A 21,015-nucleotide genomic window follows, 5' to 3' on the forward strand; every position below is an offset into this window, starting at 1 on the left:
AACAAGATATCAAAAAACAAGAAAAAAGTTCGGGCTTTTCATGTGGCTGTATTTGTTTTTTCATATGTAATTAAAAAAACGTCCCAAAGTTTTTCTTCTTCTCAATTTTAAAACTTTTATATGTTTTTAAAAAATAAAAAAGAAAATTACATACTTGTTTATAGTTTTAAAAATGTTTTTATTACATTTAGTACTATTGTTTTTAAGATTAAATATAATATATTATAGTCTTGTATATAATATTTTTAAGAGTTAAATATGTTTTTAGTTATTCAATTTTAGTAAAATTTGGAATTAATCCCTCTTAAAAATATTATATACAAGACTTTTATTTTTAATTCCTCTTGAACACATTTAGTCCTTTATTTTTAAAAATGCATGGATTAAGTCCTTTAAACAAAAACTTTTTAAATTTATTTGATGTTTCAAACGCGTTTTTCAGCTAACATTGAAGCGAACATATGTCAAACAGATAAACAAATTAAAATACTACAATAAAATGTGTCTGAAACATTAAATAAACTTAAAAATTTATTGTTTAAATAACTAAATTAACGCATTTACAAAGTTGAGAAACTAAATTAGTTCAAAATTTTCAAAAGGGATTAATTCTAATTTTCACTACAAGTTGAATGACCAAAAATATATTTAATCATATTTTTAATCTAATATTAATTTTTGGGCTTGTTAATATATCAATGTGAAACACACTTTAATAAAAATAATCGTGTGTCACAATTTAAAATAAATGTGAATTTTAATTTCTCAGAACTAGGTGTTATTGTTCTCACCTAGGGATCTGATCCATTTTGGTCTGTCTCGGTTTTGGTCCACCAAAAATTAGGGATGGCAATTAGGGTTCGGCCTGCGGGCCCGCAGAAAAAATGTGGGGCGGGCCAGGATAGTGAGTCCACAGGCCCGCGCGGGTTGGCCCGCAAGCCCGCATAAAATTAAAAAAAAAAACTTGCACTTGTGAATATTAATTACTTCTTTTATGGACTTTTGCATTAATATTTCAAATTCTTGTATAACTGGAAAAAACAAGTATTATGTAATTTTTAATGTGCTAAAATTTAAAGAATACATTGTGTATGTCATAGTATGAATATGATGAAAATGTTGAATTATCAATTTATCATCAATTTATCATCTAATTCCCCAAAGTCTTTACTTAATTTTGTGAACTTCTTAAAGTTTCCCAATTTTTAAACATTCAAAGTTTTATCATAAAATTTTTTTTTAATTTTTTAAAAAAAAAAAAAGCGGGCCGGCCCGCGGGCCTGCGAGCCAACGTATATGCGGGGCGGACCAGAGTATGCAGTCCGTATAAAATGTGCGGGGCGGGTCGGACCTAAACGGGACAGGCCGGCCCGCATTGCCACCCCTACCAAAAACAAGTTGGGTCGAGTTGACCTGCTACTAAAAAATAGGTTAGTCAATTCAACCCGCCCCGCCTTAGGACGGGTTGGTTGATCACTTTTTTTTAATTTTTTTAATTTTATTTTACTTTTTAAAAATTTTTCCTTCTAAATATATATGTAAATTTGTTTATATAATGTAAAAAATTATTTATTTTTAATTATTTTAAATTTGTAAACATTAATTTTTTAAAAAAAATGGGTTAACATGACGGAGTGTCCCGCCTTTGACCCACCAATTGAACTAATTAAGTGGGTCAAATCATAATGCATTGATAGATTAAAAATTTTAATCTAACCTTTTTTTGGGCTGACGGACCGGACCACGACAAATCTGACCCCTATGATATCCCTATTCTCTTCGTTAACTACTATGATGAATAGTGTTGTTGTCACAAACACCTTACAATATGTCTCATAGTCTCCGTATCATATAACCATACATTTAAAATAGTTTAAGGACATTGGAACCTAATCTCGTAGAAACTTAAAACTGATTATAAATTTAAAATTCTTTTGAAGTTAATTTGAAGGATATAGGATTTCCAAATCTCATGAAATTGATAGTTTGCCATTTTTCAGGTTGATAAAATGAGAGGGGGAAAAAAGAATGAGAAAGTGATTCCAGTGGTTTGTCTGAAGTAAAATAGCAGAAAACGATAGGCTAAGGAGAAGAGAAGAAAGTGGAGAAAATACAAGTGGGATAGAAAAAAGATAATAGAAAGTGAAGAGAAAACAGAGCATCTTGGGAAAAGAGGTTAGCAAGTGTCCTACGATTTCCCACCTCACATAGAACATTGGTTCCTCCCTCACACATCATTGTAAATACCGAACTAAATCTCTTTACGCCGAACCACAAACAAAAGTTCAGAACCAAACCAAGAATCAGCAGCATCACTCACTCGTCCATTCCAATGGAGAGCTTTGCACTCCATTCTCTCTCACCATCAACCTCAACCTCCTTTTCTCGCTTCTCCCAACTCCATCATCGTCCTCGCGCCGTCATCTCCAGATCCCAATTCTCTCGCGCTACCCCTTCAGCTCTCCGATCACCCATCGTCATTTCTCAACCCTTTTCCTTCCCTTCCAAACCCAAAACCTTTAAATTCAACCCCTTTTCGAAACCCCATTACCCAATTCAGGCTTCAAAGTCCTCACCACCAACACCAACACATCTCCAGGGTGCAAAGCCCCTGCCTTTTGTGATCTCCATAGGCATAGGCCTCATTGTTCGCTTCTTCGTCCCCAAACCGGTGGAAGTCACCCCCGAGGCCTGGCAGCTCCTCTCCATTTTCCTCTCCACCATCGCGGGCCTCGTTCTCAGCCCGCTCCCCGTCGGTGCATGGGCCTTTCTGGGCCTCACCGCAACCGTCGTCACCAAGACTCTCACTTTCTCAGCAGCCTTCAGCGCCTTCACCAATGAGGTGATCTGGCTCATCGTCATTTCCTTCTTCTTTGCTCGTGGATTCGTGAAGACTGGACTCGGGGATAGGATTGCCACCTACTTCGTGAAGTGGATGGGAAAGAGCACTCTGGGCCTCTCTTATGGGCTCACTTTCAGTGAGGTTCTGATTGCTCCTGCAATGCCTAGCACCACCGCCAGGGCCGGTGGGGTTTTCTTGCCCATTATCAAGTCACTCTCACTCTCTGCTGGCAGTGAACCCGCCACTCCCTCGGCTAAGAAACTCGGGGCTTACCTCGTTCAGAACCAATTCCAGGTTTTCTTTTTCTCTTCTGCATGTTCGATCTTATAAATAATTTATTATTACGAGTTAAAATCTGAACTTCTGGGCTCAAATAAAAAAATGCATGGAAGAGTGTGAAATGTTTTTACACAGTCGTTCATTTAAAAAATATCGTGAATGATAAGTCAATTTACTTTGATAATGACTATTTCAAAAGTTACAACAAACATGATTTCTAATTGATTGGTAGTGTTAATTTTTTACAAGAATAGTGTATACTTATTAAAATATTATAAAACATCGGAAGAAAAAGACATGCAAGGAGATGCAGGAGGATTTGTTTTCATCTAATGCCTGATTGATTTTGCTAGATTGGTATACTAGTGTGACAGAAAAATTTGGATATTTGATTGCTTTTGGTCTGCAGAATATCTGGAGATTTATGCGATAAAAATCATTAGACACAGGTTTTATAAGATTTACAGGGTGTTGTTTTCTAATTGTGAAGCAACTTGTGTGCGTTTATTCTGATGTTGCTGAATTTTCTTTATGTGTCCTGTCTCTTCTTACAAACTGTTATCATTTCATAATAAAGTGACTTGTGCATTACCTTTTTGATCTATGACAGTCTGCTGGTAACTCTAGTGCTCTTTTCCTAACTGCTGCAGCTCAAAATCTGCTGTGTATCAAATTAGCAGAGGAGCTTGGGGTGATAGTTTCAAACCCTTGGGTCACTTGGTTTAAGGCAGCTAGTTTACCCGCACTTGTTTGTCTTCTTCTCACACCATTGATTTTGTACAAGCTCTATCCCCCCGAAATCAAGGACACTCCAGAGGCTCCTGCCCTGGCTGCCAAGAAACTCGAAAGTATGGGTCCTGTCACAAGAAATGAATGGATTATGGTTTTCACAATGCTTCTTGCAGTGTCTTTGTGGATCTTTGGGTATGTCACCTGCCTACTATTATTTCTACACATCTATGTGTATGCATGCATCTTTTTTAACTGATTTCTAAGTTTGTTGACCTCTCGGGTGGAGAACCTGGTCCATGTTTTCTAATTAGTACTTTCTAATTTTCGTCATTGTTCTGGTCACCAAGTTTATACTCTCTGGCTTATTATGGAAGCACTCTTAGGAATTCTTTTGTATGCATAACAGAAGAACTTATGATAATAATGTGAAGTCATTAGTAATTAGTAATAAGTAGTACATTTGGTGTCTTCTCAGAAACTCAACTATGCTTACGAGTATTACACCTTCTGTTGATGACTATCCAAGAGTCCACTAGTTATACCTGTCTGTGTAGCAATGCAAACTGTTGTTTTTCTTACAATTTCTCATCGTTGAATTGTGTACCAACAATGTTTTTATGTTCCTGCAGAGACACTATTGGCATAGCAAGTACTGTAGCTGCAATGATCGGTTTATCAATACTTCTCCTATCAGGAGTTCTTGACTGGAATGACTGCTTGGAGGAGAAATCGGCATGGGATACCTTAGCTTGGTTTGCCATTTTGGTAGGTATGGCAAGCCAGTTGACAAACCTTGGAATTGTGAACTGGATGTCTGACTGTGTGGCCAGTAGCCTTCGGTCGTTCTCTTTGAGCTGGCCAGCCGCCTTAGCTGTTCTTCAGATAGCTTATTTCTTCATCCACTACCTTTTCGCTAGTCAGACTGGACATGTGGGGGCTTTATACTCTGCTTTTCTTGCCATGCATAGGGCAGCCGGTGTTCCTGGTGTTCTGGCAGCACTTGCTTTAGGTTACAATACAAATCTTTTTGGTGCAATAACACACTATAGTAGTGGCCAGGCAGCTGTATACTATGGAGGTTAGTCTCTCTCTGTAATGTCATCTAATATCATTATTTTGCATGTGTTTATTCAGTACCCTTCTCTCAGAATATGTACAAGTCAATTGAGTCTGGTTGTTCCAACACTTTTCTTTCTATGTTCTCAATCTTGAGACTGCTGTTTGTTCAATGGTGTATTGGTTGAAAAGAAAAATGACTGAAATTTTTGAAAACCTTCTAAAGGAAACATTATAGGTGAATGCTTTTATTCTTGTTCTGCTGATTCTAGTTGCAATTGGTGACCAAAAGGCTTATTTGTTAAGGAAAACCTTATCTTTATCCTTTCTCCCCTTTTGTTATGAACGTAAGTCATGTTGAAGCTTAGCATGGTGGCTGATATGACTGATTTGAATTGTTTTTGTTTCAACAGCTGGTTACGTAGACCTTCCAGATATCTTCAAAATGGGGTTCATCATGGCTGTAATTAATGGTATCATCTGGGGAGGTGTTGGCTCTTTGTGGTGGAAATTTTTGGGCTTGTACTGATTTTTCATTTCCATGTAAGTAAATAGCACATTTCCCGGTTTCAGTTGGCCTTTCTTTTTCCCGGCCGAAAGAAAAGGTCCTTCCATTGAGGACAGACGAGCTGAGTCATACATGAAAATTTTCTTTCTGCTTTTTGCGTTGTTAGTTTCAATATTATCGTTACTCTTTCTTTCTTTAGTTTATATACACTCATTAGTAACATAAATACTTATAAAGGTTTTTCAAGGAATCAAAAAGATTTGACATTGCATGATCTTCTTCTGGGGATTGATTTGAGTAGGAGTTGAAATAGACGCCTTCCACATGCCACAGCTGTGTGGTTTGTTTTTAGCAGCTACACCAACGAACATGGTTCGGTGCTTGTCCTTGCTCCGGATCAACTCACAAATCACTACTTTTGAAATAATTAGAGACAAGAAACAACTCTAAATTTTTTTCTTTATTATAACAATAATCACAAAGGAATTCGGTTCTCTCTAGTATGTCCCACTTCAATTCGGTAGGATGAGATGGTAATTTTAGTAAGTTCCTTTTGTCTGGACAAGTTTCTTTTAAGACAATGATATTTTAACTCATCCTTATTGATCTATTTTTAATTTATCATTATAATCATTTTTAGATTATTACATCACATCACTACAAAAAATAAAAATAAATAATTAAAAAATATTGAAATGATGGATTAAAAATAAATAAAAAATGTGGATCAAAATATCATTATCATATACTATATACTTTATACTAATAAATAAATGAAACTATACTTTATACTAATAAATAAATGAAAGTAGATATATAATAATATTGTAATTTAAATAATTAAAATTTATATACCTAATTTCTAAATAATTGAATAATGTAATACGTGAAGGTAATATTATTTAGTCAAAAATATTAATTAATTAATTAGAGATGGGCACAATATATAGAACATCGTGACCTGTTTTTTGTTCTCAAAATTGTTTATTCTGCAACAGTCTTCAATCACAGCACGTACCATAGCGTTGGCTCCTTGATTTTCAAGCCAATGGCATGTGAATAAAGCACGACGGATATAGGACTTGTTAAAATATGTAACAAGTTCCAAAGAAATCTGAACAGCAGAAACCATAATCTGAGTGTTACATATTTTACTGTTCTTATTCTTAAACTATTGTCTCTTATTCTATAATAGATTTAGAGAGTAAGCAATGTACATTATTACATGAGTAGGGGAAAGAGTAACACGAAGCTTTCTGCAACATGTATACATTTTACTTTATTTGAGCAAAAAACTATCAACATTTGTCTTTGTCCCACACCTTTAAGAGCTGGATTTGGCTCGCTTCACTGGAGCTTGAAGGGACTTCAGATAAAAATCATCCCTTTTCTCAATTCCATCAAACAGATAGCTAAAGGGTGACATTTTTATATATCTCCCAGTTCCAGGAGCAACCTTCAGTTCATTATTTTCCCAGACAACTCTTCCTCCTGCAATAGTCACTTCAATTTTCCCCTGAAAAAATAAAAAGGAACTTTTTAATATTGATATTACATAATCAGGCTTCAATCACTGCACTAAATACATGTTGAATGGAGCAGTATTAAACCAAAAGAAGGAGATTTAAGTAGTTAATATTAATAAATTTCAATCCTTTGATGGATGATAATATAGTTAAAGCAGTACCTTTCCTCTCCTTCCCTCATAGACATTTGTGTCCAGTCTGGAATGGTGGGACTTGGCAGTTATCTCAAAGCTTGAATTTGGATTGAGGATGATAATATCTGCATCGGATCCTGGAAGAATAGCTCCTTTCCTTGGATATATATTGAAGATTCTAGCACTAAAATGATTGTAGAAAAAAAAAAGATAAGACTTTTGGCATCTTTATTGAATAACATATACCATTCATCAAAATAACTAAATACTCTGAATTCTCCTTGTTGTATAAGAACTGGAGCTAATTTTTACTTTGATTAACAGAAAATATACCATTCAGTGCTAGTCAAACGGACATAGTCCTTAACAGATATTTGGCCAGATTCCTGTGATATATTTAACAATAAATTCTAGTTAGGATGTTAACCTCTCCTCCATTTCATCCTAATCTAAAAAGAAATGGAAGGCTACGCTGATCATTTATTATCTTACCACCATGGTATCCCATACCACATGCATCCTTTCTTCAATACCTACAAATATCAATTTGCAAAGCACACCAGTAAGGAAATATTTCAAAATCAACTAGAATGTTTTAGGCTAGAAACATCTAGGGTCATCCATCGTTTCATTACCATTAACACCATTAGGAATTTTCCTGAAGTCATCAATTCCAAGAGCTTTCTGGGTGGAATTAAAGGCACAATGATCAGTTCCTACCAGCTGCAAAGTTGTAAAAGGTACCCTTGGTTAAATAATCAGTCTAGGAAAAAGAATTAACCGACCTCAAGGTATTAGATAATACATGGTTGACACACAAACTCAAATTTTTACTTCCTCAAACTCAAATTTTTACTGATAATTGAACCTTAGGCTAAATCATAATGTGAAACCTGCAGAATTCCTGTTGAAAGGGCAGCTTGAAGGGCCTTATCATGTCCTCGCTTCCTAATAGGGGGACTCATCACATACCTGAACACACAAGAATGAGTACAGCTTATGTTCTTAAAACTGAAAACAACAAAAGAATGCAACAAAACAATGAACAAGTACAGTTACTTACTTTGCAGCAGTCTCAAAGTCAGGATGCCAAAGCCAAGATTCATCAAGGACTAACCCAGAGGCAACAGGCTCTCCAATTACTCTTTGTCCTGCAGCATGAAAGCAGTTAGTGGAACAAAAATATCATGGTGGAAAAAAAGATAAACTACCAAACAAGTAAGGTAAATAACTAAAATCAGTCATCAATAAAATTAAAAAGTCACTGCTACGAATCCCACACTAAGAATAGAAAACTCTATATGATAAAATTGGGCTTGCACTGAGAGTTGGTCGATGAGAAGGACTTCAATAGGCTAGATTGAAATGTATCAAATAAGTGGTCTCTTTGTTTGAAAAAGCATAAGCAGACAAAAACAACTGTATTTTTTATGGAGGCAATGTTTTTCTTTCTACCTCCGTTATTTTACAAACACTTTTTTTAAGCATAAACTCTTAAATAGGTGGGAATGTTATGAAACCTGCATCGAGTAGAATAGAAAGCTTAACGTGATGATCAAGTTTTGAAGCCCTCTTACGTAATGGATGTTGGACTCTCTTTATGTACTTAAGTAAAAGTAGCTATAATTTGAAACACATGAATCAGACTAAAACAAAGGGATCCAGAATCCGATTCACTTTTTTAATGTTTTGGTTTGGTGTACTCAGGTTCTGGAAGATAAGTAAACACTAAATAAATGTGAAGAAGTTCATATAAACTTGAAACTGAGGATAAAACATGATGTATGTATATATATATATATATATATATATATATATATATATCTGATCAATATTCATGGCCACAACAAAAAATAGTTTTGGCCAAAAAAGATGCTTTAGTTCATCGTGAAGAGATGGAAAAAGAAAAACACAAGGGGGCATGAAAAGAGAACAAGTCCACATGATACAATTTTAAAAAGAACATGAAGAGTGATAGTGTGCCACTTATATATGTCATCTGGTTGCTGGAGGCAACTTCTTTCTAGCATGGCCTAACAGCTTCAAGTTTTAAATCTCATCTCACATGACAATTGTGTCTGTATAATTTCCGGTTGTTCATAATTTATAAGTGTATACTTTTATTTGGTTATCACCTACCCACGTTAATTGAGGAGAACAAAAAATGTCATTATTTTGCCTTAAATCTTGTATCCTTTCAATCACATAACCAAGATTCTTATCATTTATCAGTAGGAGATTAGGCTTGGGAAACTCTTTTCCTCCTTTTTCAGTATAGAATGATATGAGGTAAAGGATAAGATAAACAACCCTTTCTTGGAAAGAGGATAAGTAATCCTCTAAATCAGAAAAATGAAAAACAATGAAACAACAAAAGAAATAAAAAAATCAGCAAGCCAATCTTCCTACAAATCAGAAATGGACTCTTCCTTGGGAAGTTCATCTCTTGAATACAAAACACACAAAAGGAGTACATAAGCAATCCAAAGCCTAAACAGTATCCCTCTAAGAAGGTAATATCAGAGACAGATATTGGAATCAAGTTTCAAACTTCCAAACTCTCAATTAATTTTAAGCAATTATGCATAACTTTACTAGGATTAAAATTAAGAACCTGATTTCCGGGCCCTCGCAATTTCTTCCATTGCATCGATGCTCATTACATGAACCACATATAAAGGAGTGTTCACAAAATCAGCTAAGCGAATAGCTCGAGCAGTTGCCTCTGCTTCCAACTACATAGGTATATCAAAGTCAAATAGGAAAGGATATCAGAGACATATATTTAGACATTACCAGAATCACACTATACACGGAAACATATCAGTATTCAATCTGATAACTTATCTACTGGGTATGGTTAACAAAAATAGATGAAACTGAATAAAATAAATGCCGAACTAGAATGGTAAGCAAGCAAACTTTTGATAACCGAAGCTAAAAACAGTCAATATTGCCCAGGTACATGTGCTACGCAGGAAGCATACTAAGATGAAAAAGGAAATTTTAGATACGAAGAGTGAAAATCATGTTAACATAGGCAATAGGTTGGTAAAATGACCAGGAAGATGAAAAAAAACCAGGGCTGGCCAATATTTTCATTCCACTATGCTGTTATAAAAGAACAAATATGAGGATTTACCACTGCAGGCCTTGAAAGAGCATGCCCCTCAGGACCAGTTATTCCAAGTTCTATCATTTTTTTCTGCCCTTCGTCCACAGCATCTCCATTTTCTGCATGGACCATAGCTAAGGCTCCAAGAGACTTGCACTTTTTAAATCCCTCCAGAAGAAGCTCATCATTGATCATAAGAGCTCCTTTGTACGCCATGAAAAACTTAAAAGAGTTGATACCTACAATTACAAACCATAGATGCACTACTTGATATAAATTCTTCAACACTTAACCAAAGGGTTTTTGCCACCACACATAATCAGTCAAATTAACAAAATGCAACGAGAAAATGAACTATGTGACCTTTCTCCTTGACCATGATTTCCATTTCTCTTGACACAGTTTCATCCCATTTGGTAACAGCCATATGGAAACCATAATCCATGCAAGATTTCTTCGCCTTCATTTCATAGGCTTCAAAACCAGCTGTTAAACTTCCTTTATGCGGTATAACAAAGTCAATGTGCATTGTTGTTCCACCAGCTAATGCTGCAGCCTGACCACTGAAGAAGTCATCAACAGTTACCGTATCCATAAACTCAAACTCTAGGTGGGTGTGAGGGTCAATTCCCCCTGCCAGTTAACAAAAAGATACATTCCTGGAATCTCAGGTATAAGATAACAACAACAACAACAACAATAATAGTAATAATAGTAACAGTGAAGAAGGGCATGAGTAGGAATTCCACCAATTGGAAAGAGGGGAGGGAGTTTGTAATTTAATAGAGCTAACTACCATCCATTGAATTCCAACTTCCTAGGGTATCAGCACCATCCAATACTGCATACTCAAGACCAAAATATTGTTTTATACAACACTTTGAAGTAGATGCAAGAAGACTAGCTAGACATATTGTACCATCTCCAGATCTTATATCTACAGACCCTTCATATCTATCATATTCATCCTAGCAGGACCTGACTTGTTTACCTTAGTGTAGACACTAACTAGGGACGAGTTATAGTGTAGATGTTAGATCGAAAGTTTTAAGGACCAACCAGGCATGACAAACTTGCCAGTGGCATCTATCACAGTCACCTCATCTCCAACCTGCCAGAGGAATCAATCACACACTGAAAAACAGAAAAAAGCAGAAACGTTTAGTAGACTGAGAAAATATACCGTAATAGTGGGTTTGATGGCAACGATGATGCCATCTTCGATATAAACATCGGCAACCTGCTGGTGGTGAGCATTGACAACGGTACCTCCCTTGATCAAGAGCTTCGATGACGGAGCTCCAGCTCCAGCTTCAGCATCACAAAACTGAATCAACGAATCATGAGAAAACGAAAACGAAAATCTCGATCCGTTCAGTGCTATAGTAATAATGACACCCGAGTAGTGATCACGCAAATAATTGAGTTTGTAAACGTTGAAAAATGTAGAACGAAAAGAGTGAATGAGTAGAGTGAAAGTCAACAGAGAAGAGAGACCTGGTTAGATTGTGAAATCGAAGAAGAAAGGGCGATGAAGAAAGTCAGAGTAAGAGAGAGGAGACGAAGGAGTTGAGACGTGAATCCCATGGCTACGCTATGCTATGGTGATTACACTGTTGGGTGTTTCATTCAGCACTCAAATCAAATTCTTCTTCGTTCATTCCTTCGACCTCATCTTCATTTGTATTTCAGAAAACGGTTGCGTCGCTGTCTCGGCCAACACCAACGTGGGGCACTCCTTAGTTGCCACATCGACAAAAAATCTTACGTTGTACTTAAGAGCCACTTTGTGAGGATTTTTCACATAGGTTCCATTAAAAATATAAAAAAAAAAAAAAGCTTTTTACACCGTTTTATTATTATTTTACAATTTTTACAAGAGTAAAATGATATCAGCAACATTTTAAAAAGACTAAAAGTAACGAGAAATAATGTCATATGTAAAAAAAGTAAAGCAAATAAATAATAATGTTGTAATTTGCATAAATATGTAACGGAACAAAATAGTGGATGGAGAAGCATATTTATTTGTCCTACTTTTACTCCAATCACAAATTTTTTTGAAGGTTGATAATTTTAGCATAAGAAAATGTGTACTTTTACCCTAGTTTGTGATACATGAGTAGAACATCTCCAAACCCTGTTCTTCTATTCTGAAAAGGCGTTTAGAAGTCTTAGCTCACTTTTCCAGGTCCCTCCCTCGCTCGCCATGGAACATAAGGTAGAGAGCTTTTTCTTCGAAACATTTGTTTTGTTTCTGCATTTTGCATGCAAAAGAAATTAAAGAATAAGAAAGAGATTGTTATGTTATGCAGAATTCACCTCCGATGTCCGTGCCTCAATTTGGAGGGTGGGACCAAAATGAAGCAGGAGCTTATGACTATTCAGTGGTGTTCACCCAAGCTCGAGCAACCAAAAAACATCAAAAGACCAATATAACTGAGATTAAATCTATAAATCTTGGGAGTGAGGGAGGCTTTTCCAATTCCAATGATGCTAGACATCATCATCATCACCATCATCATTTTCATCATTTTCGCAGCCATTTTCAGAGTCATGGTCATGGGCATGAGGATTCTTCAGTCATGGTGAAACTATTTTGTTTCTTAAATTTGAATTTTGAAATGCCAAACTCATTTTGGTGTTTATGTAATAACAGAAGAACATTGACATGAGATTGTTGATTTTTGTGATGCAGGGGAAGAGGAATATGCTATCCTGCATAAATCGTTGCATTAAGCCATGATGTGCGCTAAGAAGCATAACGGGCTCTTAAAGCAGATGAAGTTTATGAGTAGTAAAGTATGTATGTAGATGGGATGAGTTCATATATAGTAACGCATGGTCAACGATCTAAGTGTACTATATATTGTACAGTGCAAAAGATAATATAATGTTTTGCTATATGTACCTGTTTTACCATATAAACCTTAAAGTAATAATTTATGGTCTGTTTTATTTTGTAGACGTAAAAGAAGAGAAAAATTAAAAATTCAAGACAAATAATTATTAAAAAAAATACAAGTGTTGAGAATTTGGATTTTGTTTACATAAGAGTACAAATTTACAAAAGAAATAAGATATGATCGATTATGAAAATATATAATCTATTATTTTATGATATAATCAATTATATCTTGATATCATTCTAAACTCTAGATAAAAAAAAACAAGACATTACATGCTTTTTATTATTTTTTTATTACAATAAAATAAATAATTAATATAATATTACTAAAAATAAGTTATAATAAAAATAAAAGAAATATATTTAACTTTATTTTCATCTCTGTTACTTTTTCTTCATTTAATATTTTATTTTCTCTTACCGCATTTTAAAGTAATTTGATATATATATATATATATTCATTGGTTAATGATTAAATAGTTAAGTAATAATATGATAAATATGGTAAAAGATTAATAACAAATTTATATCAATCTTTTTATCAATCCCTAATTAACTCTGAATTTCACTGTAAAGGATCAACTCAACATTAAAATACTTCAAATTTTGGTCTAAAGTGTACTTCATTTTGTGTGTATCATGCAAATTGCTACTTAACCGTGAATTAAGCTGTGTAAAAGAACTCATCACTTCCAAAAAATAAAGATGCGTAGATAAGATTTGTGTAAAGGAAAATGGGAATGGAGTTTAAGATGATAGTTTGTTGTTGCTTGAGAGTTCAGGGTTTCTTGAATCTGTTTTGTTAGAACATACTTATTCATTAGCTGGTGCATATTTCTTAATCATTAATTAAGAAAGAAATATGTAGGAAATATGAGAATCATTGTGAGTGAATCAACAATGTCTAAAACAATAGGAAATATGAGAATGATTTGTGATACCTTGCAATAGAGAAAAGTTCAGCAGGGGCGACCTGAGAACACATGAAGTGAAACCAGAACATGGTTATATTTTGAATCTGGTTCATGTGGTCTCAGGAGGATCTGAAGAGCCACTCTACCCCACATGTTTTGGAAATGGAAGATAGATGTTTGAATTATGTTTTTATGTATTGAATGGGATATACATATATAGAGATTTAGAAGACGTACTACACTGCAGTTGCAGTACTGGTCTGAAGAATGAAAGGTACAACTTTGTACTACTCATTGCAACACAAATCAACAAGCCCAGATATATACTACTACTACAAAAACTCTTTGCCAACACGTCAATGCAATGCAAAATACAAATATCTTTGGACTTCGTCAAATTAAAAGAGGAAAGTGTTTCTTGCCACTCATCAGAGAAACAAATGTTTCTTACCGAGGTTGGTTTGTAACAAAAATATATTAAACAAAAAAACATGCCTCAAATATTATCAACTAAGTGAATTTTCCACACAAATAGTACATTGTAATTTTTTTTTTACCAAATAGTATCATGTAACTTTTATTTACACAAATAATACATGTTTTTCTTAAAAAAAAAAACATGTTAAGGCAAAATTATGTTTAAAATTCGGTTTTTAAAAAACCGGAACCAGCGTGAATGTATTAAAGATAACTTTTGTAAAGAATCAAATTATTGAAATAGTTTTGTAAATATATTGAAAAAAAAAATTAAATATAAATGATATATAAAAATAACTCAGATAGACTTTAAGCCATATATATAAAAAGAAAAATGTTAAACTTACAAACATACATAATTAATTTGCGAGAATAGATTAGTGTTTAAGTAAAAAATCCAGTTACTCATCATTGATATTTAATATAAAAAAAAAAACATGAAGTACTCCGTTAATCGTTAATTAACGTATTAACGTTTGTGCTGTAGTGATGTGTTTTCATGAAGGAAATGAAAACAAAAAAGATTGAATGCAAAAGGACCTACACATTCATTATGGATCATAAAAGAAGACATCACTGATATAAGTATCTATGACAAGAAACAGCAAAATGAAAGATGAACACACTAGTGTTAATGCTGAAGAAGATTTGGAACTGGAACAAGACTCTGGGAATAGGTGAAGGGAACATAAAAAAACTCATCTCTATGAGCTGGCAGATTCTTGAGTTCCTTAGTGAGAGGATTGAAGAGAGCCAGAAGAGTTTCCACTCCTCTGAAATCATTCTCCTGTCCAGACAACTCTTCCCGGCACACAATCTCATCACCCCAAAGGCTTAAAGGATAAACAATCCTCGAAAATGGCCCCACACTGTACATCTTCACCCAACTCCCACCAACGCCATCGCATGTATTATTATTATAATCACCATGTAAATCTTCCAACACCCACAAATCAAACCAACAAGACTCAAAGGCCCCAACAATGTAGTGTCGAAACATCGCAAGTTTATCGTTGTGAACCGCAAGAACGTTGTTGCTGTAGGGATGAGAGGATGAATGTTGAAACGGAGGGCCGTTCACCAAAGTAAACAAATCCCTTCCAATGTCGAATGAAACCACAAATTCAGAATCAGTGTCAGAATCAGAAGTCTTGGTGGCAAGCCAAAATATACTACCAGTGATGGCCACGGAACTAGAGACAATACACAGGGGTTGCAACTTGGCGGCGTCGATTTCCTTCCAGAAGCCTGAGGCTAAAGAATAGACCTCCACCCGTTCAACCCTAACGTTGTCGAGAACGACAACCTGGTTGTCCGGGGCAAAGATGCACATGGAGATTCGGACGATTTTGTAATCGTCGGCGAGGGGGCTGAACCCAAATCCGACGTAGTTGAAGGCTGAAAGGTTTTCGATGGGAACCTGTCTGATTTGACGGGTGGCCGGATTGAGGATGGAGAGGGCGGTGGTGTGGCGGAGGCATAGGAGGCCGTTGCAGGAGGCGAGGATCTTAGCGGCAGGGGAAACAATGTCGGAGAGATGGGATTCATCGATGAGGTGGTGGTGGTGGGGTCCGATGAGACAGGTGGAGAAGGGGTCGGGTTGCGGTTGTCGGTGGACGCGTTGGAGGAGGAGAAGGGCGTTGTTGCCGGTGGAGTACTCCAGCTGCTGTTTGGTGAAGAAAGGGTTTCTTTCTAAGAGCTTTAACCACTCTTTTGAGACGCATTTGAAGCGCATTAGGGATTTCACCGGAACCCTCTTCAGAATGTTTATTACAACATCCAATGGCAGAACCTCCTTCTCTCTCTTTCCCTCAACCATTTCCGATCTCTGCATTCTTCTCCTTCTCCAATTCAAAACAATTCTCTGAATTCTCTCGTCATTTCCATGCTTTCAATTCTCTCTCGTTTCCTGCACTTTCTGCACCCTCTAACTTCACACCCCATTATATATACACCTAAACCTAATAGAATAATTTATCCATTCCCTTCTACCAAATAAAAAGCACACCCACATATTACGTATTTAATTATGAATTCATATTTAAGATATGTTTATTATTTTTTATAATAATTAATCTTTAGTTTGTGTTTATTTTTTTATTTCTTTTTTGAAAAATGGATTTGAACGAGTTTGATGAAAAAAAATAGTGAAAATGAAAATGTTTGGATCATGGTGAGAAGGGATATAAGATGAAACTTAAAAATTAATGAATAATGTGATAGATTAAAAAAAATTAAGTGATAAAAAATGAAAGATTATTTTTATGTCATAAAATAATTTAAAATAAAATGTAATTAATGTAAACTATAGGCATGCATTTAATATAGTTTACAAAATTCAAAATTTAGACTATTATCTATTGTATCACCTTTGATCAATTCATGAAACAAAATATATCTCCAGTGTACAGTATGTCTTCGAGAATCTGGTCAGGCATTATGGTGCATGGATCAATGCATGGAAGAAGGAATCTCTAGTGTACAATGTGTTTTCAGGAATATGTTCAGAAATATCTGTATGGTGCATCTGCATGTCATGCCAAGTAGAAAAGCAATAAAACCACATGTCCTCCATAGTAAACAAGTGAAAAATCATTGAGGTTAAAAAAATAATTTCATAATGAGTGAGTTGTCTTTTCTCATTAATATCCTCATTCTCACAAATCCATATTCTCATCTCGCAAATCATTTGAGTGCATGCTTGGTATTATATTGGAGGTGTACAAAATCAATTTCTAAAATCAATTCAAGATAGTAAATTCACGTCAAAACAAAAATAACTCTTTCTAGTATTTTCATAGACTAAAATCGATTTTCTTACATCAAGTAAAATCAATTTTCTCATATATCCAAACACACTCTGATGCTAAGGAAGGACTCACCTGGAACTTAACTCAATACCTTACAGTACGAGCTGACGACAGTCATGTACCACTTGTGTTTGTGTTTCTGAAAATATCTTTCTCTTTCAAGAGGATTCGCGGCATGTCAAGCATAGATAAGGTTCTTCACTTTACATCAAATCAAACCACATGCTCCACCGCTTGTGCAGTCCTCCCGTCATATCTTTTGAGTTTCATTCTTGAGAACATACTCCCCCAAATAAGATCCTTAACATGGTACTTAATGCGGAACTTATAATACTGTGTAGGTTAATACATACAATATCTAGTATATATCGTTTACGACTATGACTAATGGAGTATCTAATCTCATGTGTTCTCTTAGCTTTCATCTCTCAATGTCAGTGCTGACCCAGCAAAGTACTCTCATTGTTGGTGTTCTTTTCAATCTCTACGCAATTCACGACTCCACCTTAAATTTCATGTTTTCCTCTATTCCAATAAAGTAATATTAGAAAATGTACTTCCGGTTAATTAAGTAAAAAAAAAGTTAAAAGTTGTGAAATTTGTTTATTTGTTTACTACTTTTATTTTTAATGATTATTACATTCTTTCTATTGAATATCAAAATAAGATAATGTTTTTCTATAAAACTATTGAATATTGAAGAATTTGAAAAAATTAAATTAAAATGACATCAAGCATGGGATCTTGAAGAATTAGGATTAGGGTGACAGAAATATATGGTTAAAACTATCGTCAATATAAATTTATAATCATTCACTTAAAATATATTTAATAAAATTTATTCATGAATAAAAATATTATATTAATGGTACGCTTAAGTTATTTGAAATTGAAGAAAAATTACATCTAAGTTTCCTTTTAACTCCACTCTTCTTTTATTTGTATTTTATACTAAATTGTTCGATTATCCTCCTTTGTCTTTCAGAGTAGATATATAGATCCATCTTGAATTTCAGTTATCCCGAATATCTCCATGCGAAGCAATCTTGCAGGTCTTACAATGGCTCTGAAATTGAATACTGAATGCATGAAAGAACAAAGGTGAGTGGGATCGAAGGAAGATTGATACTGTCATTCATGAATGGGATTTTTTTCTAAAATCAATCCAAACCCTTGTTTTTCTAAACAAAAATAAAGGGTTCAAAATTATAGCCTTTAATCTTCTTACACCAAGATGTAACTTTCTAAAATGTTATTTTACAACGAGGTGAATATACATGAACCTCCTTTAATTTATTTTTTATTTAATGTATCTATAAATTCTGTAAATGTAGTTGAGCAGCGCTTTGATATATGCTACTGTACGCGCTATATTTGCTAAATTGTAAAAAAACAAATTTTGAATAATCAATTGCATAAAAATTGTTATCTTGATAGTGTTTGTGGGTGGTAGACAATGAATGCTTTGCCCATTTGGTACAAAAGTGAAATAATTCAGAACACACCGGGATATGAGCATACATCAATGTTATTCATAGGCAATACACAAAATCACAGCATTGGAATCATTCATACAGTTTGTACAATACATAACTTCGTCATTCTAATTTTAATTTTCCCATACAAGTGCATCCAAACAAAGATAACAACTAACCCCACATAGATATCACTAGTGATGGAAGCGAGTTCTGTTCATCATCGTGATGAATTCCTCTGGACTAACCTCTCGATCCTCTGCACATTTTGAGGGGAAAAAAATACATCTCAAAATCATGAGAAGCAGTTACAGAGACAAATGGTAAAGCAAGAGAAAATTATGTCAAGTGACAAACTACAAGTAATTTTTCTCAGTAAATCTTGCATACAAGTTAGAGACCTCTCATCATCATAATTAATTCCATTTTAATCTTTTTTGCAACAGTATTTTCTGTTTAATGTCTTCAGCGCAGACAGTGTCAATTAGAAAATCAAAGTAATGATAATACTATTCCATATGCAAAGCATTAGTTAGCATAATCTAAAGCTCATGAATCCACACCCAATTAACCACGGAATACAAATCCACAATTTGACAAGTTTTCTTGTAAAACTAGAAAGTTGACCATGATATGAACGGTATAACTTACTATCTTGGTCTGCTTCATCAACCATCTCCTGAATCTCTCTGTCAGTGAAATTTTGACCCAGCTCTTTTGCAATGCGCTTGATGTCTGATGCAGATATCTTTCCCTGAATAGACCACGATTAATTATAATCAAGATGTAAAAATTATGTATAATACAGCAGTGCAGAAATTTACATTTTGATCATGATCAATAATATGGAAAGCTTTCATGAGCTCCTCCTTAGTGTCCCTTTCTCCTATTTTGGCAGTCATCATGTACTCAAATTCATCATAATCAATCGCTCCACTTCCATCCTTATCTACATCTGCTATCATTTGATTAATTTGCTGAAATGACACGGCAGGTTATCTATCAGAAATGCAAACAGAACTCTAACAAACAGCATATCATCTGGAAATACCACTGCAACGCTAACTTCTGGATTTCATTACAACAGATTGATTCCCTAATACTGAACAAGAGGAAAACAGATGGTTCCCTTCCTCATGACAATGGGGTATTCTCAAAGGAAATAAAGCAAAACATGCAAAATTCAATTCAATCAGAAGAAAATCAAATGGTTACTGTATAATACCTCCTCGGTCATCTCAAATCCAAGAGCCCTGCCAAGATAATATGTCATTCGCAACAACGCAGCCAAATAATAGGACAATAATTTTAAGACTATGAACAACAACAGTACCTCATGGCAACATTCAGCTCCTTGGCATCAATAGTACCTAAAAATCATCAAAGTAATAGCCTTAATAAAGAAAGAAACAAAAAATTACTGAGCCATAGTGTTATTTTGATGCCAAGCTAAAGCGTAGATACAAAACCTGAGCCATCAGTATCAAATAACTCAAAGGCTTCCCTAATTTCTTGCTTCTTCTGCGTTGTCAAATTATGACGTCCTCTTTGTTTAGTGTTGTACCTCCTAGATTCCCCTCTGTATAAAGAAGACTGATACGGGAATTGCACAGGTTAATGGTTCATTCATCATAATTTTCTTAAAATTTATTTTTTGCTCTGAACCCTAGATTTGATACAAGAAACAAAAAAAGAAGCTAAAGACTTATGCGTATTATATATCTGAAAAGAAGAGAAAGGAATTGTAAAAGAATAGTAGAAGAACTGATGATGAATGATCTACTGTATTGGTTCAGTGAGTAAAGACGGGAGATCGTACCATGGTTGTCTGAGACAGGGCACCGAAACGACCAAAATTGAAACACCGTCGTAGAATCTCCCTTCCCCGCTTTTTGATAATTCAACAACGTTTCCTCTGAAATTTAATAAGCACACGGTTAGAAATACTGCACCCTGAAATTTCTTTTGGATCTTCCTTCTTTTTTGTTTTTTCCTCGATAAAATTAAATTAGATTGGGTTTTTGGTGTTCCTTACGTATTTTTAGAAATTACTTTATGCACTCCTACATTTTGTCCATCCACCACTCTATTATAATATAACAATAGAAATAATCTTTTAGAATCTTTACATTTTTAAGAATATAATTAAATATATATTAAAAAATTGATCACACATTTTAGAAGTATTTTAAAAAATATATTTCAAAATTTTTAACTATTCTACATTTATAATTTACTA

At 34.6% G+C, this 21,015-nt stretch overlaps 5 protein-coding genes across 7 annotated transcripts; 2 read left to right on the forward strand and 3 right to left on the reverse strand.

The window, feature by feature from the left end:
* Positions 1–2,039: 2,039 nt before the first annotated feature.
* LOC114189035 (dicarboxylate transporter 2.1, chloroplastic) lies at positions 2,040–5,591 on the forward strand. Its single transcript, XM_028077733.1, has 4 exons — positions 2,040–3,136; positions 3,732–4,045; positions 4,483–4,931; positions 5,323–5,591. The coding sequence occupies exons 1-4, from the start codon at positions 2,333–2,335 to the stop codon at positions 5,436–5,438; spliced, it is 1,683 nt and encodes a 560-aa protein (XP_027933534.1). The 5' UTR covers positions 2,040–2,332; the 3' UTR covers positions 5,439–5,591.
* Positions 5,592–6,491: 900 nt separating this feature from the next.
* LOC114188070 (dihydropyrimidinase-like) lies at positions 6,492–14,193 on the reverse strand. Of its 3 annotated transcripts, none has more exons than XM_028076574.1 (13): positions 11,690–11,975; positions 11,376–11,519; positions 11,252–11,303; positions 10,556–10,825; positions 10,220–10,431; positions 9,692–9,812; positions 8,141–8,228; positions 7,971–8,049; positions 7,713–7,800; positions 7,570–7,610; positions 7,411–7,463; positions 7,105–7,261; positions 6,492–6,933 (listed from the first exon to the last, which is right to left on the reverse strand). In XM_028076574.1, the coding sequence occupies exons 1-13, from the start codon at positions 11,777–11,779 to the stop codon at positions 6,742–6,744; spliced, it is 1,587 nt and encodes a 528-aa protein (XP_027932375.1). In that variant the 5' UTR covers positions 11,780–11,975; the 3' UTR covers positions 6,492–6,741. The 3 variants fall into 3 exon arrangements, 2 of the variants coding, with proteins under 2 accessions (XP_027932375.1, XP_027932376.1); XM_028076575.1 differs by lacking the exon at positions 11,690–11,975 and adding an exon at positions 14,042–14,193 and having other exon boundaries at positions 6,527–6,933; XR_003605374.1 differs by lacking the exon at positions 7,411–7,463 and having other exon boundaries at positions 6,868–6,933.
* LOC114188073 (MOB kinase activator-like 2) lies at positions 12,084–13,156 on the forward strand. The gene is made up of 3 exons (XM_028076579.1): positions 12,084–12,413; positions 12,508–12,780; positions 12,891–13,156. The coding sequence occupies exons 1-3, from the start codon at positions 12,402–12,404 to the stop codon at positions 12,936–12,938; spliced, it is 333 nt and encodes a 110-aa protein (XP_027932380.1). The 5' UTR covers positions 12,084–12,401; the 3' UTR covers positions 12,939–13,156.
* An 822-nt stretch (positions 14,194–15,015) lies between the features above and the next one.
* LOC114188071 (putative F-box protein At1g32420) lies at positions 15,016–16,461 on the reverse strand. The gene has a single exon (XM_028076576.1). It carries the CDS (start codon positions 16,323–16,325, stop codon positions 15,123–15,125), a length of 1,203 nt encoding a protein of 400 aa, XP_027932377.1. The 5' UTR covers positions 16,326–16,461; the 3' UTR covers positions 15,016–15,122.
* Positions 16,462–18,765: 2,304 nt separating this feature from the next.
* On the reverse strand, positions 18,766–20,775 carry LOC114188072 (probable calcium-binding protein CML20). The gene is made up of 7 exons (XM_028076578.1): positions 20,596–20,775; positions 20,246–20,369; positions 20,110–20,146; positions 20,002–20,029; positions 19,601–19,753; positions 19,428–19,530; positions 18,766–19,035 (listed from the first exon to the last, which is right to left on the reverse strand). Exons 1-7 carry the CDS (start codon positions 20,596–20,598, stop codon positions 18,971–18,973), a joined length of 513 nt encoding a protein of 170 aa, XP_027932379.1. The 5' UTR covers positions 20,599–20,775; the 3' UTR covers positions 18,766–18,970.
* Between the last annotated feature and the right edge of the window lie 240 nt (positions 20,776–21,015).

Source organism: Vigna unguiculata, chromosome 6 (assembly GCF_004118075.2).
Source record: "Vigna unguiculata cultivar IT97K-499-35 chromosome 6, ASM411807v1, whole genome shotgun sequence".
NCBI classification, from domain to species: domain Eukaryota; kingdom Viridiplantae; phylum Streptophyta; class Magnoliopsida; order Fabales; family Fabaceae; genus Vigna; species Vigna unguiculata.